The sequence below is a fragment of the Amblyomma americanum genome, chromosome 1, assembly GCF_052857255.1.
Source record: "Amblyomma americanum isolate KBUSLIRL-KWMA chromosome 1, ASM5285725v1, whole genome shotgun sequence".
In the NCBI taxonomy this organism is placed as follows: domain Eukaryota; kingdom Metazoa; phylum Arthropoda; class Arachnida; order Ixodida; family Ixodidae; genus Amblyomma; species Amblyomma americanum.
Genome location: NC_135497.1, coordinates 24,156,112 through 24,171,419, shown reverse-complemented (window position 1 = coordinate 24,171,419; position 15,308 = coordinate 24,156,112). Strand labels below are relative to the sequence as shown.

The 15,308-nt window shown below is 50.2% G+C and overlaps 1 protein-coding gene and 1 pseudogene across 2 annotated transcripts in view; one reads left to right on the top strand and one right to left on the bottom strand.

The window, feature by feature from the left end:
• LOC144111460 (regulator of G-protein signaling loco-like) overlaps nt 1–15,308 on the bottom strand; it is a 76,176-nt gene that overhangs the window by 35,279 nt on the left and 25,589 nt on the right. For both annotated transcript variants that reach the window (XR_013310053.1, XM_077644778.1), the window contains exons 5-7: nt 14,340–14,435; nt 14,086–14,268; nt 9,663–9,749 (exon numbers count right to left, since the gene is read on the bottom strand). Coding sequence is in view for 1 of the 2 variants with exons in the window: in XM_077644778.1 (XP_077500904.1) it covers nt 9,663–9,749; nt 14,086–14,268; nt 14,340–14,435 (366 nt within the window). In the remaining variant the exon portion in view is untranslated. The remainder of the gene's footprint in view (nt 1–9,662; nt 9,750–14,085; nt 14,269–14,339; nt 14,436–15,308) is intronic.
• Nucleotides 3,657–7,290, top strand: LOC144114123 (uncharacterized; annotated as a pseudogene).

The following is a 15,308-nucleotide window of genomic DNA, read 5'->3' as shown; positions in this document are numbered from 1 at the left end:
GCAACCAGAAGAAAACATCATTTCGTGGGCAGACCGTAGTGTATCGAGAATAGGAAGGAAACGTTGCTCTGCGAGCAAGATCGCTGCCTGTGACTGCCGAATGCATCCGCGTGAAAGCGGCAGAGATCGCGCGTGCCTCTAGACTCGCGAGGGCGCAATTCAAAGGCTCGCCATCCTGGTTGCGGCGATTCATGAAGAGGAGGACTTTGCTCTACGGCGCCGTACTTGCCTGTGCCAGAAACAAACACGCGGGCCGATTGGTGCGCGATATTGTTAAAAAAATTGCCGGGTGTACATACAAGCAGCATTTAAATGAAATTAAATACTGTCACCATTGTGCAACCTCTCGAGTCGCATTTGTTTCAAAGTAAGGATGTCTTTCGGTACTTTTCCCATTGAAAAAGATCTTTTTCATTTTTAGAATTGGTTAGTTAGGGGGTCGACCTATAGTCCGGTTTTTACGGTAATTCTTGCAAAAATTGCTAAAGAACACAGGTGAAGCATACACTACGTTGCAGCAGAGACTCGCGAGCATTCATGGAAATGAAGTGCCTGTTCACTCAGCAGGAACTTGATGCATGCAATTCGAAAGGATTCATATTAGTAGTTTATTGAAATCAAAATAAAGCGGAAGAAAAAGACGTTGCTAGCCACGGCATCTGCTATCAAATCTTACAGCACCAGAGCTACAGCTAGCGGAAATAAAAGGGGCAGGGAGGGCAAACGAAAGAGGCCTGCGATAGAAAGAACACAGGTAGGCTGACACTTATAAAATATACAAAATATATATAGGCTGGAGTATAGAGTGAAGTTTTTCCCATGCACGATATCACACTGGATGGAATGCATTACCGATCAACTCACCATTTATATCGCCCAGACCTGCGATATGTTGAACTGTGATTTGCCTTTTCTTTGTAATTATCGATGTGCTACTGGATTATGTATTTTTTTCTTTTCTTTTTTCTGTATATTAATTGTACTAAACTCTGCTGCTTGAGCATGGTATGCCTGCAGTATTTCTTAAATAAATAATAAATAAACAGAGTGCGGCGCCAGCAATACAAATGGCGCCTCTTGTGCGGGAGCACACGCATTGCCTCACACGCCTGTAAACACCACAAGAGGCCACTCTTTGCGAGCGGGGCCACGCACACACACATGCCCTCCTCGCATAAAAATTCAGAATTTATTTTCAAGCGATGTTAAAGACAACCACATCCAGCCACGACCAGCATTAATGAAATCACCAGGCAAAAGATAAGCACTATTGCTGGTAACCACTTGTGAAGCACAGGGTTGCACGTTACGATGACCCATGTCAATGCTAATTCTCACAAGCAGCAATGGGAACGCGTCTTTTTGACCACACTTGACTTATATAGACAACAACTTTAGTCGCAACATCCGCCAAGTGTGCAGCCCAGTTAATCACTGATAATGTGGACCCGCATGTTAAAGTGTCAAAAAAAAGGAGAATAACATGCGGATCCACATTATTATGTAGTGATTAGCTGGGCTGCACACTAGGTAGGAACAGAACTAGGACAACCGTAATAAGCAGCAGCCACTTCAATGCAAGGAGTCCAGCTGGCACTTCTGTGCATTTTTATGCTGCATCAACATTTTTGGCGAAAAAGATCGGTGGCAAGAACGGTGTTTTCTGTGTCGAATGTTCTTCGTGCGAGAGCAGAGAAGCTTTTGTGGCCAAGCGCAGCACCAGCAATGCTATCTGTTGGCTAAGCACTTTCATCTTGTACATAAAAAGGAAACTATAGAACTGGCTACAAACGCACGGTGTTGGCTCCGTCGTTTTTCGGATGGAGCCACGGCTAAATCTTCTTCACCCCTACAAGACCGACGCCTTTCAACGCAGCAAGCAATCTGGATTACGTGGACACCAAATTTCGCCAGGTGGGCCCAAGTTTGCTAATTTTACGGCCGAATTTCACCCGGGCGACGCAGTTTGGCCTAACGACGTCGGGCACACCGACGCGCGGCGACGTGGAACCGGCCTCCCAAGGTAAAATGGCTGACCCTGCATCATTCGCGAGGGGTTACGATCCCGACGGCATGATCTGGACGACAGTTTCAACATCAGAAGGGGACAACTCCGCTTCTGTTCCGAAATTTCGGCACCAATCTCTCAGCGAAGCGGTCGCGCGCCGCTCGATCGTTCAAGAAAACCTTGCGGCGTCCATAGCTGCCCCGGCCTCCGGCACACCGGCTGGCAAGACGCAGACTCCTGCCTCGCGCACTGCAGGAAGCAAAGGCAAGGCCCGTCCTAAGTGGAAGCCTCGCCGATTCCCAATACCGGGACCAGACGACTTCGTGGTTGTGCTCAAGTCATGCAAACATATGTTGCTGCACCAAGCCTTTTCAGAGAATCGCTACGGCGCCGCCATTACGGCCTACCTCAGGCCAGAGGTAGCAACGTCTGTCACGGTTCTACCATCCCGTGAACAAAACCTCATTGTGATTTACACTTGCGGCGGCTGATCGGCTCCTCGGGGACATCTACATTAACACCGAGCATGGGAAGATTCCCACGGATACCTTCGACAAGACGGAGGCGATGTCTGCCACGGCATCATCACCGTCAGCAACTCGGACACTACTGAATCGCTTCGGAAGCAGGTGCAGTGGAAGACAGGCACCATCGCCGAGGTTAGGAAATTCGACTCCTCTAACAAAGCTCGCATCACCTTCGCCGGGAGGGAAAAACCGCGGTTTGTGCACTACGAGAACATGCTCATCCCTGTGCAAAACTACTACCGTACGATCCCGGCCTGCGGCCAGTGTGGGGCCGTTGGCCACCGAGTGGATGCTTGTCCCAACACGCAGCCGAACACGTGCGGTCTGAGTGGGCAACAGGCCCCGCTTCAGGAGGGTGTCCGGGCCCCTCACGAGTGTGTGCCGCGGTGCTCGGTTTGTGCCGGTACACATGCCACTAACTCGCGGGAGTGTGCGGCAAAATTCTGCAAGCACAAGATGACCACCCCAAAGAAAATTGCTGCCAAGAAGAAGAGCCGCCACCTTGGCCGCCCCAGTGAGTTACCAAGCCGGGACAACAACACCGGCAAGCGCCCGTCGACGCAGCCGCCACCACACGGCGACACTGGAAAGCAGTCGACAGCGCCACCACACGATAAGACCAGGGCCTGGGTCAACGTCGTGAAACATGGAACGCAGGTGAGCGGCACGGACAGAGCTGCCTCCTCCTCCCCTCCTTCCTGCCCCCCCCCCCACCCCGCGGCACGCAGTGCCGAGCAAAATTGAAATGCTGCTCGAGAAAACTGCGCTCTTAGAATCGCAATCAAAACAGCCTATCACTCCCCCCTCTCGCCCCGCTACTGAGGCAATGGAGAGTGAGCCCGCGGCACCGAACACAGCACTGAACGCGGAGCTGCACTTCAGGCCCGTCTAGAGGCCCGCATGGACGCCCGTTTCAATGCCCTAGAAAGTCAAATTTCCGTGCAGTCACCTCCGCGATCGCCAAAATGACCGAAATTGTACCCACAATAGTCGCACAGCACATCGCACAATCTTCGCGTGGCGTTCGGCGAGTTGGCGGTCTGGCCGGTATCCCAAAATGCGTCGCGCCATGGAAACTTTAGCAGAAGACGACGACAGCTGCTCGCTCTCCGGAATAGAGGATGGCCCCCTCACCGCGAGTGCTGGCTCCGGAGCAGCGTCCCTACAATTGACCTCTCATCTAACTGACTATGGCGGACAAGCCTCAAATTAGGCGCTCTCCTCATACCAATTCGGCCACCCCTATCCTAATCACCCAGTGGAACTGCCGCGGATTCTGTTCCCATGCCAAGTGGGTGAACCTCCAGCTTTTCCTGTCAACATTCGATTCACTTCCTGCGGTGGTTGCCCTAAAGGAGCCAGGTAGCGGCGCAACCCTTACAAATTATGTTACGTTCCAGCAGGACCCCTCTTCCTGCATCTGCGTGCACAAAAATTATACAGCCAACTTGGTTGATTTGGACCTCAATGCTGCATATTCCTATGTGATGGTCACTCTTCCGCTTAAGAAAAAAAACGCATCCTTACATATACTTAACATCTATTGTTCTCCCAAGATAACTTTCGCAGCCCTCTTCAGTCGCGTCCTGAAGGCTGCGGGCAGTGACCCCCTGGTGATTGTGGGCAACTTCAACGCTCAAAGCACACTCTGGGGGTACGTGCGTGAAGAGAAGTGCGGCCGCAAGCTAGCGGAACTTGCGTCCACGCTGGGCCTGACCCTTCACACCGACCCTGCACATCCAACACGGGTGGGTAACTCCGTGACTCGGGACACGTGTCCGGAACTTACCTTCACCAAAAACATAAGACACGCAGAATGGGCCAACACCGGGGAAACCCTCGGCAGTGACCACTGCATACTCGACACCAGCGTCAGAACCAAACCACTGGCAAGATCCCGCGCCCAAGCACGCCTACCGACTGGACAAAGTTCCGGCAAAACTACACTAATTCGGCCTCTATTCACGAACAAGGCTACCACGCGTGGTCACAAGAATTGGTTACACACCTTCGTTCGGTAGAAACTCAAGTTCAACTATCAGAGGCCACGCCGGAGGTGGGCAACCACCTCCTGCACATCTGGGAGGCACGGCACAGCCTCGTCCGCAGATGGCGCCGCCAAAAACATAATCGGAAGCTCAAAATTCGCATCGCCGAGCTCACCCAGCGGGCGGCTGATTATGCGGCACAGCTCGCCGACTCGAATTGGGTGGATCGGTGCAACACGGCCGCTAGACATATGTCTAGCTGGAGCACTTGGCGTCTCTTTCGCACCTTGATCGATCCGACTAAAACCAGAGCCGAGACACAAAAACATCTCCAACGGGCTATCCATAGCTTTGACGGAGATACCTCTAAATTACCATGGAAACTACGCGATCAATACCTCTGCATCCAAAAGGACCCCCGAGGGCCAGCGTACTCGTATGCAGGTTCCGAGAACGCGGAACTGGATCAACCGTTCCAGCTCCACGACCTGAAGGCGGCCTCGAGTAAAATGAAACGAGGAACGGTGCCGGGAAGAGACAAAATAACTGTGAAATTACTTGCCAACCTTCTCGACCCAGCCTACGAGACACTCCTCGCATATATAAACTCAATCTGGCAAGGTGAGGCACCCTTCCCAATCGAAAGGAAGACCGCCCTGGTCACCTTCATTCCTAAAGCCGGCAAAACCATAAACACTGACAACCTCCGCCCCATCTCCCTCACGTCTTGTGCGGGAAAGCTGATGGAGACTATGGTGCGAGACAGGCTGTCCGAGTTTTTGGAAAACTAAACTGTATTTGCAAACACCATGTTTGGGTTCCGCCCGCACCGGTCCGCGCAGGATGTCCTGCTTCAACTAGCCCGCGAAATTCTGAATCCCGTCGAATACCCCCTTAATGACAAGGTAGTACTCGCCCTCAATTTGAAGGGGGCTTTTGGCAATGTAACACACGACGTAATTCTGACGCACCTCTCCCAAACCAACTGTGGACACAACACATTTCAGTACATTAGGCAATTTCTCTCCGACTGGCAATCGTATATCCGGATACAAGATGAAGAACACGGCCCCTACCAATTAGGTACGAGAGGTACCCCGCAGGGCGCGGTACTCTCACCTCTACTATTCAATTTGGCAATGATGAAACTTCCGGCGCAGTTGGAAAGTGTCGAGGGCATACAGCATACGCTATATGCCAACGACATCACCATCTGGACTAAGCGCGGATCAGTAGGAGACATTGAAGCCAGCGGCGGACCTGCAGCAAGCGGCGGAGATTGTGGACGCTTACGCCCGCCGCTGCGGCCTCGAATGCTCCCCGGCCAAATCGGAATTTGTGCACATTCGACCCTCGACGAAGTGCACTACCAAAATCGAACTGTCCCTAGCGAGCTGACCCATCCCAGAACACGCTGAGATCAGAGTACTGGGTCTCTTTATCAATAAACACCGCCGTGTCGACACAACACTGGCCAAATTGCGCAAGGTGGGGAACCAGGTGGGCCGCATGATCCGCCGGGTTTCCAATAACTGCGGGGGGTTACGGTGCAAAAATGCTTTACGGCTGGCACACGCATTCGTAACCAGTCGAGTCTTGTACTCGACTCCTTACCTACATCTTCGCAAATGTGACGAGAAAGCCCTTGGGGTGGTTCTCCGTAAGACTTACAAGCGTGCTCTCGACCTCCCGGTCACCACGTACAACCAGCGCCTCCTGGGCCAGGGGATGGTCAACACCTTCGTGGAGCTCTGAGAAGCACACTTGACAAACCACTACACAAGACTCTCAAAGACGCCGTCGGGTTGCCACCTGCTTGCCCGACTTCACATCCACCATCTAACACTAACGGAAGAGCGCGTGCGCATCCCCGAAATCTCGAGATACGACCTGCACGTACGCCCTCTTCCGGCCAACATGACACGAGACGACCATAGTGGCCGGCGCCTCGCACGGGCAGAAGCCTTGGCACGCTACCATGAAAACAAACACGGAGTATTTTACGTGGACGGCACCGGCCCACATCATGAGGGTTGGTACACAGCCGCAGCCGTCCACCAAAACACCGCAGTGAACAGCCTTACGTTCAAAGCTCAAGACATTACACATGCGGAAGAGGTAGCAATCACGCTCGCCGCCGCCGATCAGGACTCGTGGGTCATCATTACCGACTCGCGGGGGGCCTGCAGGAACATCGAAAGGGGCTTTATTCCCTATTTGGCATACCGAATTCTTCAACACAGTAATTATCTCGGGGCTCCCGCGTCCCGCACAATAGTATGGACTCCCGCGCACACGGGTCTCGAGGGCAACGAAGCGGCCGACGGCGCTGCCCGCGTGCTCACTCTCCGGGCATCACCCTCGCCTCCCACCGATGCGGACTCCGACCTTAATCCGACTTTTACCTTCAAGGAAATCATCCAGTATTACCAATTCGGCCATAAAATCTTTCCTAAGCCCTGCAATGGCCTCACGAAGGCGGAGGAACACTTACTCCTTCGCCTTTATACTAAAACACTTCTGTGCCCGGCAGTCATCAAACATTTCGACCCTGCGTGCACAGGGGAGTGCCCGCACTGCAGGGAAAAGTCTTCGGACATTTACCACATGGTGTGGGCATGCCAATCAACTCCGCATCTTCCCCCCTATCCCCAACCCTGCCCGGGAGGACTGGGAGGGGGCCCTGCTCGGCTGCTCTGACCTGGCGAGCCAAAAGACCCTGGTCGGGCGCGCCCGAGCAGCAGCTACCGCCAATGGGCTGCTGTAATGAGCAGCCCACCTAGCATTTATAAGGAACGGACCCTTAAGGACTGCTCCACTAGCTCCCTGTATATACCGTATAAACGCGTGTAAGGGCCGCACCCGTGTAAGGGCCGTACCCCGTATTCCCAAAGGAAATATTTGAAAAAAAAAAATCCGTGTAAGGGCCGCACCCAAACTTTCCAGGAAACACGCAAGAATAGCCTTCGAAATACATGCGCACAGGAGCTTCGAGGTGCCGCCCATGGATGGCGCCCGAGGCCGCGGATCATCATCATCACCTTTTCTTCTGCCGCGAGCTTCTGCTACTGTACTTCCGCTATCCGTATCGGCATCGGTATCGCCAGGTCTAACTTTGTTCTGTTCTGGCTGTGAAAGCATGCGTTTTTTGGTGGTTGTGTTAGCGTGGTCGCTCGGCATAGTTGTTGCTCTCGTGCGCTGTAGTTCTTCACTTTTTCATGAACTGCCTCCGAGCATTGTCACTGTTGCACGATGGGCAAGCACCTCAACAGCTACACGGCGGGCTTTAAACTGAAAGTAGTGGAGTTCGCTCTCGTACACGGCAAGCGCGCCGCGGGCAGAAAATTTGACATGGACGAGAAGTGTGTCAGACGGTGGTGCGGACAAAGGGATGCGTTGAAGAATACCAGCTCCAAAAAGCGCGCTTCCGAGGCAAGCCATGCAAATTTCCTGAGCTAGAAGAAGAGCTGCTATGCTATTCAATGGAAGTGCGGAACAACGGCTACGCGTTGACAACGGACATGCTGCGCATGAGGGCACAAGCCTTGGCGCGTGCTAAAAGCATACCGCACGAGGACTTCAAGGCTAGTGCCGGCTGGGTACGAAGATTTCTGAAGAGGAAGGGCCTATCATTTCGGCGAAGGACCACGCTGTGCCAGCGGCTGCCCCCCGACTACACCGACAAGGTGCTCAGCTTTCAGAAGTATGTCATCGATCTGCGTCGTGAGCACAACTATATATTTTCGCAGATAGCGAATGCCGACCAGACCCCCGTGTGGTTCGACTGTCCCGAGAGCTGCACAGTTGAACTGAAAGGAAAGAAGAGTGTTTTCGTGCGGACAACCGGCGCGGAGCGCCAACGGTGTACCGTTATGCTGTGCGTCACCGCGGACGGGCGGAAGCTGCCCCCCTATGTCATCCTGAAAAGAAAAATGATTCCTAAAGGCGTTTTCCCCAAGGGAATTGTAGTTCGCGCCCAAGAAAAGGGCTGGATGGACGATAAACTTGTGCTCGACTCGGTAAAAAGCGTTTGGGAGAAGCGCCCAGGCGCCATGCTGGCCCGACGATCGCTCCTCGTCTTGGACAGCTTCCGCGGTCACTTGACGGGTAGGGTTAAGGAACGCCTGCGCGGTATCCGCACAGACATGGCCGTGATACCAGGCAGCCTCACCGGCATGCTGCAACCCCTGGATGTAAGCGTCAATCGGCCTTTTAAGGTTGAATTTCGAAGGCAGTATTCGGAATGGATGGCCAATGGCAATCACGACGAGACGCCGACAGGGCGGCTTAAGAGGGCACCGCTCGCGACTGTGCTTGGATGGATTTTGTCCGCGTGGAATTCCGTGTCGACCGAAATTGTAACCCGGAGTTTCAAAGTGACCGGAATTTCAAACAGTTTAGACGGGACTGAAGACAACTTTCTGTGGGCTGAACATTTACCTGAACACAGCACCAGCTCGGAGTCTGAAGACTCCGTGAGTGATGCCTGAATGGTAAATAAATGCCGCGCATTCCAGATTGGTTTGCTTTCACTTGAAAAAAAAAATTGTTTTTTTTCGAAAATCGCGTGTATGGGCCGCACCCCAAAATTTTCCCCACGAATCTGGGAAAAAAAGTGCGGCCCTTACACGCGTTTATACGGTATTCTGAAAATAAAGTTTTTCAGTCAGTCAGTGTACATAACAAAGAATTAAAATGATATCATGAAAACCACATGGCAAGCAATGCGGACAAAGTAGACAGCAAATACATTTGTTTCAATGGTGGCAGAGCAGGTAATTTCATGTGACTGCATCCCAAGCATTGCCGCGCTCATTAGTATGTACCATGGAGGAGGTGCACTAACAAGATTCTTCTGTGCTTCTGGAATTTCACTATACCATTCATTATGTTTATGACGTCAATGTGTGACCGTTACTGCCACACACCTGCCAAGCTGTCAAGAGTTTTCAAACGTACCATATTTACCTGAATGTAAAGCAACCACGATTGTAATGCATAGATCGACTTTGCAAGCGCACAAAAAAAAATGAAAAGACACGAACATAACGCGAAAAACAAGGCCACAGTATATAGAAACTTGGGTAAAAATTCATGATCAAGAGTTCCTAAAAAAATATATTTCTTGAATATGCTTACCTCACTTCTGTCGAGCATTTTTCTGTACTGCTCACAGACCACCCAGAAGAATATGTTTTCTTGGCTAAACTCTTTCTTCAGGAACTCCTGCAAAAAAGAAAAAGTTAGATTCCCCAATGCCAACAACCGCCACACTTGCCAAAATGTATACCCAACCAAGCCTGGAACTTAAAACAATGTTGCATTTTTATCTGACCTCAAAAACTACATGAGCCAGTAATTCTAATTTACTGCGTTTCAATGTGTATCAATCATTAATGGTTGGTTTAGCTGGTTTATGGGGTTTAACATCCCAAAGCGACTCAGGCTATGAGGGACGTCGTAGTAGAAGGCTCTGGATAATTTCGACTCCCTGAGGTTCTTTGCCGTGCACTGACATCGCACAGGACACGAGCCTCTGGCGTTTCGCCTCCACTGAAACGCGACCGCCACGGCCGGGATCAAACCTGCGTCTTCAGGGTCAGCGGCTGAGCACCATAACCACTGAGCCACCGCGGCAGTGGTCCTGCTATGTATGAAACTGAGTATACAGATACATGACAAGAATAAGCCGCTCTTGCACGACTATAACTTCACTAGCAGCTTATATGTGTCAAGTGCAGATGTCATTAACATGACATGCTCGTGAACTTCTCAGCGCAACAGAATACTGGCAGCTTTGAGGTTCTGCATAGACATGTGCCTTAACAGCATGTGGCACTTAAAATATGATCGTATTAGTAAACAAAAAAAAAAAATTCACAGACTATCTTGTCATCGAGAGATGTAGGCATGAAATGCACTCTAGGAAAGGTGCACCATATTCTAGGATGGCTGATAGATATTGATAGCTGCACACGAGTCTTGGGGACCGTCCCTCATCACCCACTTTTCTTTCCTTAGCTTCATGAATGACAGCGCGCCCGGCTTTCTTAGCCGCTTTTTATGTATGGCGACCCGTGCTACCAGAGCTCGCCACGTGCCGAAGAAGAGGGGATGGTGCCGACACGTGCTAAATAGAACGCTGGGATATTCGCAGTGGCTGGACGCCGACGTTGCCACCTCCATCGTCCACCATGTCAAAGAACAAAAAGTTACGAGTGTGGAAATCTGTTCCCCCCCCCCCCCGTTTCGACGCGGCTTGTCTTCATCGTCGGCGGTCAACACAGCACCGGTTGGGTGAGGAGGGAAGTCTCCCTCATGGGGGAAAGGGAACGGAGGTTACGCGGAGTTCTGTCGGACCGGACAGAGGCCTCTTCGGGATCCCGCCAGCGTCACGAGCGATTGCAGCCGCACGCTCTCGTCACCGTCCGCGGCAGGTGCACGGGGATTCGTTGTGCCTTGCTGCTGGACTTCTGGTTCCAGGCAGAGAAGCGAGCGCAGCAAACGCGCGATCTGGTCGCCTTCCCCGGCAAATGCTAGGGAATGGCTTTGCCCCAAGAATGCGGCGCGCACGGGAAAACCCGGCCGCCAGTATCGGTGTATACAAACGTTCGCCGCCGATACCTCCGAAGTCGCGCCCCTGCCCCAGCCGGTAAGTCGGAAGTCCTTCTTACGTAGCCTTCTATTTCCAAGGAATGCCTCATTGATGTTTTGTAGCTAGCTGGCCCGCTCTGTGTATTAATTGCAAGTGTAATAAATAGCATATGAGTGTTAACGCTGTGTTGTCGCTTCCCTTCGTCCCTCGAGCACGAACCCCATCCGCGGTTAGCGAGCGGGAACGCTGCATCCGCGGAGTGGGAGTGCGGCAGGGGCGGAAGGATGTCCCCCGCTAAATTTCCACACGAGCTGGTTACTGGCAAAGCTGGTGGACTGTGCCACGGAACCTGAGTTCTAGGGTTCGCGCATTTTACGTAATGACAGCAACTCACACAGTGGTGTCGACACACTTATCAAGTGCCACCAGGATTGCACTTGTGCCTCTCGGGCTACAGGACAGAACTTAGCCACCAGGATTGCGCTTGCACGTCTCAGGCTACAGGGCAGAACTTAAGCTCCTTCACCCCGCACTTTCACCCACCATGGGACCATGAAAACGCTGTTGTTGACGCATGCGCTGCTCCGGTGGAAGTGCAGCGTGAAGCCTAAGGGGCCGGGTCAACTCAATGTTTCAACAAAGTTCGTTGGGGTTTGCCTCCGTTGTCTCCCTCCGTCCTGGCGCCAAGGTCGCCCGCGCCAAGGTCGCCCGCGCCGACAACACTAATTCATACACGTTCGCTCTGCCACTTCAACTAAAGTAGTGCAAATAACAACACCGTCTATTTTGCCAGCAGATATGCCCGCCCAAATAGATGGCGTCAGTGTTTGTAGCACCTGTCAATGGCCATATAAAAGTAAAATAAACGTTTGACCAAAGCAGTCTGCATCCACACCAAGCACGCATGCACATGTGTTTTTCATATACCTTTTCATTGTTCTGTCTCCGTGAATGGATTGGATTGGCAACATCTGACACAGCGGCAAAATTGCAGATTGCCAACACAGCCCTTATTTTTTGCTAAATTTAGAGTGACTGAAAATTCTTGCGGCTAGTCAGGGCATTTTGGCACAGCGTGGTGCAATTTTAACAAATATGCTTTTGGCACAGCTTGGCGCAGGAATATGCAACTGTATCAAAATGGTGCAACTGGCACAGCTGTTGCACCCCTAGGTTTATTTTTACATAGGGGCAATGGAAGAATTGATAAATCTAAAGAATTTGATCGTTACAAGAGATATATCGTTGTATCTGGTATCGTTATAAGTGGATTACACAGATACCTTGATTTGTTTCATCGTCTGGATTTATTTAATACCGACAAAAACATGATTTCAGTTTCCCACATGCACATTCCCCTCATCTCTAGCAAAACGACATCTTAAGTCAGCCAATCAAAATTCTGTTGTCACACAAACATGGCACCATAGCGAGGCCTGTTGAGCCATAGTTGACTAAGGCCAGAGCATCATATTGTTTCGACTACATTTATGGCGTCAGTGGCGATAGCAGCGACAGCGAAAAACTCAGCCTATTTGGGCGCGAATTTTGTAGAATGGTGGCATATAGCAGTCACTTTTGCTTTGTACTACGTTTGAGTGGGGTACTTTCTCACTCGGTCACAATTACTCATTCAACCCCCTCGTCAGCAGCAACGACCAATGAAAACAACTATAGCAGCAATGGTACTGGTAGCAGCACTTGGCTGCAGTGGAGGTTTGGGTGATGAACGCTGGTTCCTCCAGTAGGTATGAGATGCTGCTACCTGCACCATTCCTGCAAATTCTCATTGTTTTTTATGTTCCTTCGTCGCTGCAGACAACGAGGATTTAACGAACAATTCTGACCGAATCAGGCAAGTACCCCACTCAAACATAGTATAAAACAAAACTGACTGCCAAATGCCACCTCTGTGTGGAATTTGAGCTCAAACAAGGTAGCAATACGGGCATATGATTTATATGCCAGTTGCTGAGCCTCAATGGGTAACTTCTGAAATCGAACGTGGCTTCCACTCCAAAACGTCGAGCGGCACTGCCTGATAATGCACACTTTTAGCATAGCAAGCACTCAAACACACACAACACGCCGAACACCACAACCTAACTAACGCAGCCATGCCATGGGAACAGCGGTGAGCTGTGGCAAGCAACCGCAAAGGAACAGACATGACAGAGCCGCGGATCCCGGAACTATGAAGCGACAGTGCCAATGTTGATCATGTGCTGTACAAGCACGGAGTCCAGTTGTGTGTGCAAATAACTGACACACATTTTTTTACTTCCTAACTTCAATCTTAAGATGACTTTTTTTTTAAAGCGAAATTTATTGCCTCAGGGCATCAATGATGGGTGAAGGTGTGATGAAAGATATAGTAGTGATTAAATGAATGGAAAAAGGCTAGCTGATTTGATGAAGTCCAGTAGAGAACAATGGTACGGTCCCCGGGTCCAGGCAATGTATGAAGCACGGTTGCTTGGTGAAAGACCCGCAAGATGACATATTTGACTAATGCTTATGCCGGTATACGGCGTCGCACAGTCATTTTAGGAATAAAAAAAGGCTACGATTTCAAACGGGCATAATTAAATGTAGACTCAATAGTGCACCGAAATATTTAGGAATCCGCATGTCTAATGCTTACTGAAGCAATGCAAATTAGAACTGGGAAGCTTCATTTTCTTTTCACGAACAGTCTCTCATCATGGTAAATGGCACGCACTATGTGGGGTTTCTGATAATACCCTATAGTCCATAACCCATAATATCACACAGCTTTGTTAACAGATGGGAAGAAAGCATAAGAACTGTCTGACCATTATCTAAGCAAAGGTACCCACAATGAAATAGCTTTATGTAGCCATAATATCAGCAACGGCAAACTGCATGAGACTGCATGGTGGCACTAACTGCTACAAAAGAATAATTTGCAAGCTGCAAAGGCATTAAATGCCAAGAGACACTCACTGCAAACACGAGAAGCCCAAGAGGATCATGCAGGAGTTCATCAAAGCCAGCAAGCCATCGGCCCACGCGGCCCCGTGGCTGGTCACATGTGCTGCTGGAATCGCTGGCTTGCTCCAAGCTCTGCACGCTGCTTGACATGGAGAGCTTCTCACTGGTTACCTCCCCATCTGACACAGTGCCAGCCTACCAATGAGCAAAGAAGAAATTTCATTCGTATAACTCAGCCCAACGAAAGAAGAATGCTGTTGGCTTACCTCATGCGTACTGCGCCGATGATGACTTCGCCTCTGATGTCTGCGAAGAGATGATGATCGGGTCCAGTTCTTGTTACTGCTGCAGCTGCTCTCATTCTGCACCAACAGGCAACACGCTTGTTATAACTTTACACTCCACAATAAGCTCTTAATACCATGCCACAAGCAAATGTAAAAAAAAAAAAAAACAGTTGTGCGAGCTAGTCCAGCACTGCAAGGCTGCGGGTTCAGATACACAATAAATGAGTGGAAAACTATACATATAAAAAATAAAGAAACTGCAACTTGTTTTGCTAATTTACCAAGTTCGTACAGCCTGTTGCTGCATCAACTTGGTAAATTAGAAAACGAGTTGCTGTTTATTACTTTTATGACATCTACAGTTTTGTAATATGTATAGCTTGTTGCTATACTGTCATTCTGCACAAACTTTACTTTGCTTTATGCTGAGCCATCTCCCATTTCCATCTGAAATTTAAGGTCAGTGTTAGTTTTCTAAGCATAGATTCTTGCATTGAATGGTACATTGTATACTAGAAAAACTAAGAGCAGCCAAGCAGGATGAAGAACAAAGGCACAACAGGACAGGTGCTCTCAGGACAGGACAGGACAGGAGATACACAAGTTTTCTTGGCATATATTTAGGCTTGTGCAAATATTTAATAATGTTTAATATTCGGTCAATTAGTAAACTATTCGAGATTCGATTAAATTCAAATGTTTGGTATTCGAAATCTTGAACTGTTCATCTCGAGCGAATAACATTTCCAGAAAACTTGCTTCATGCGGTTTTGGTGTCATGTAATTCCTGCAGGATGGAATCGTGGTGCATGTACAGCTAAAAGCAACAGCTGCACAAATGAGACAATTGCAGTTCAAGAGCAGTGGTCAGAAGCAAAAGGTCATCAAAGGCAAGAAAACGGCACAACTTCTAGGCCTTCCACGTGTGTGGCTCGCTCGTCTAAGTGG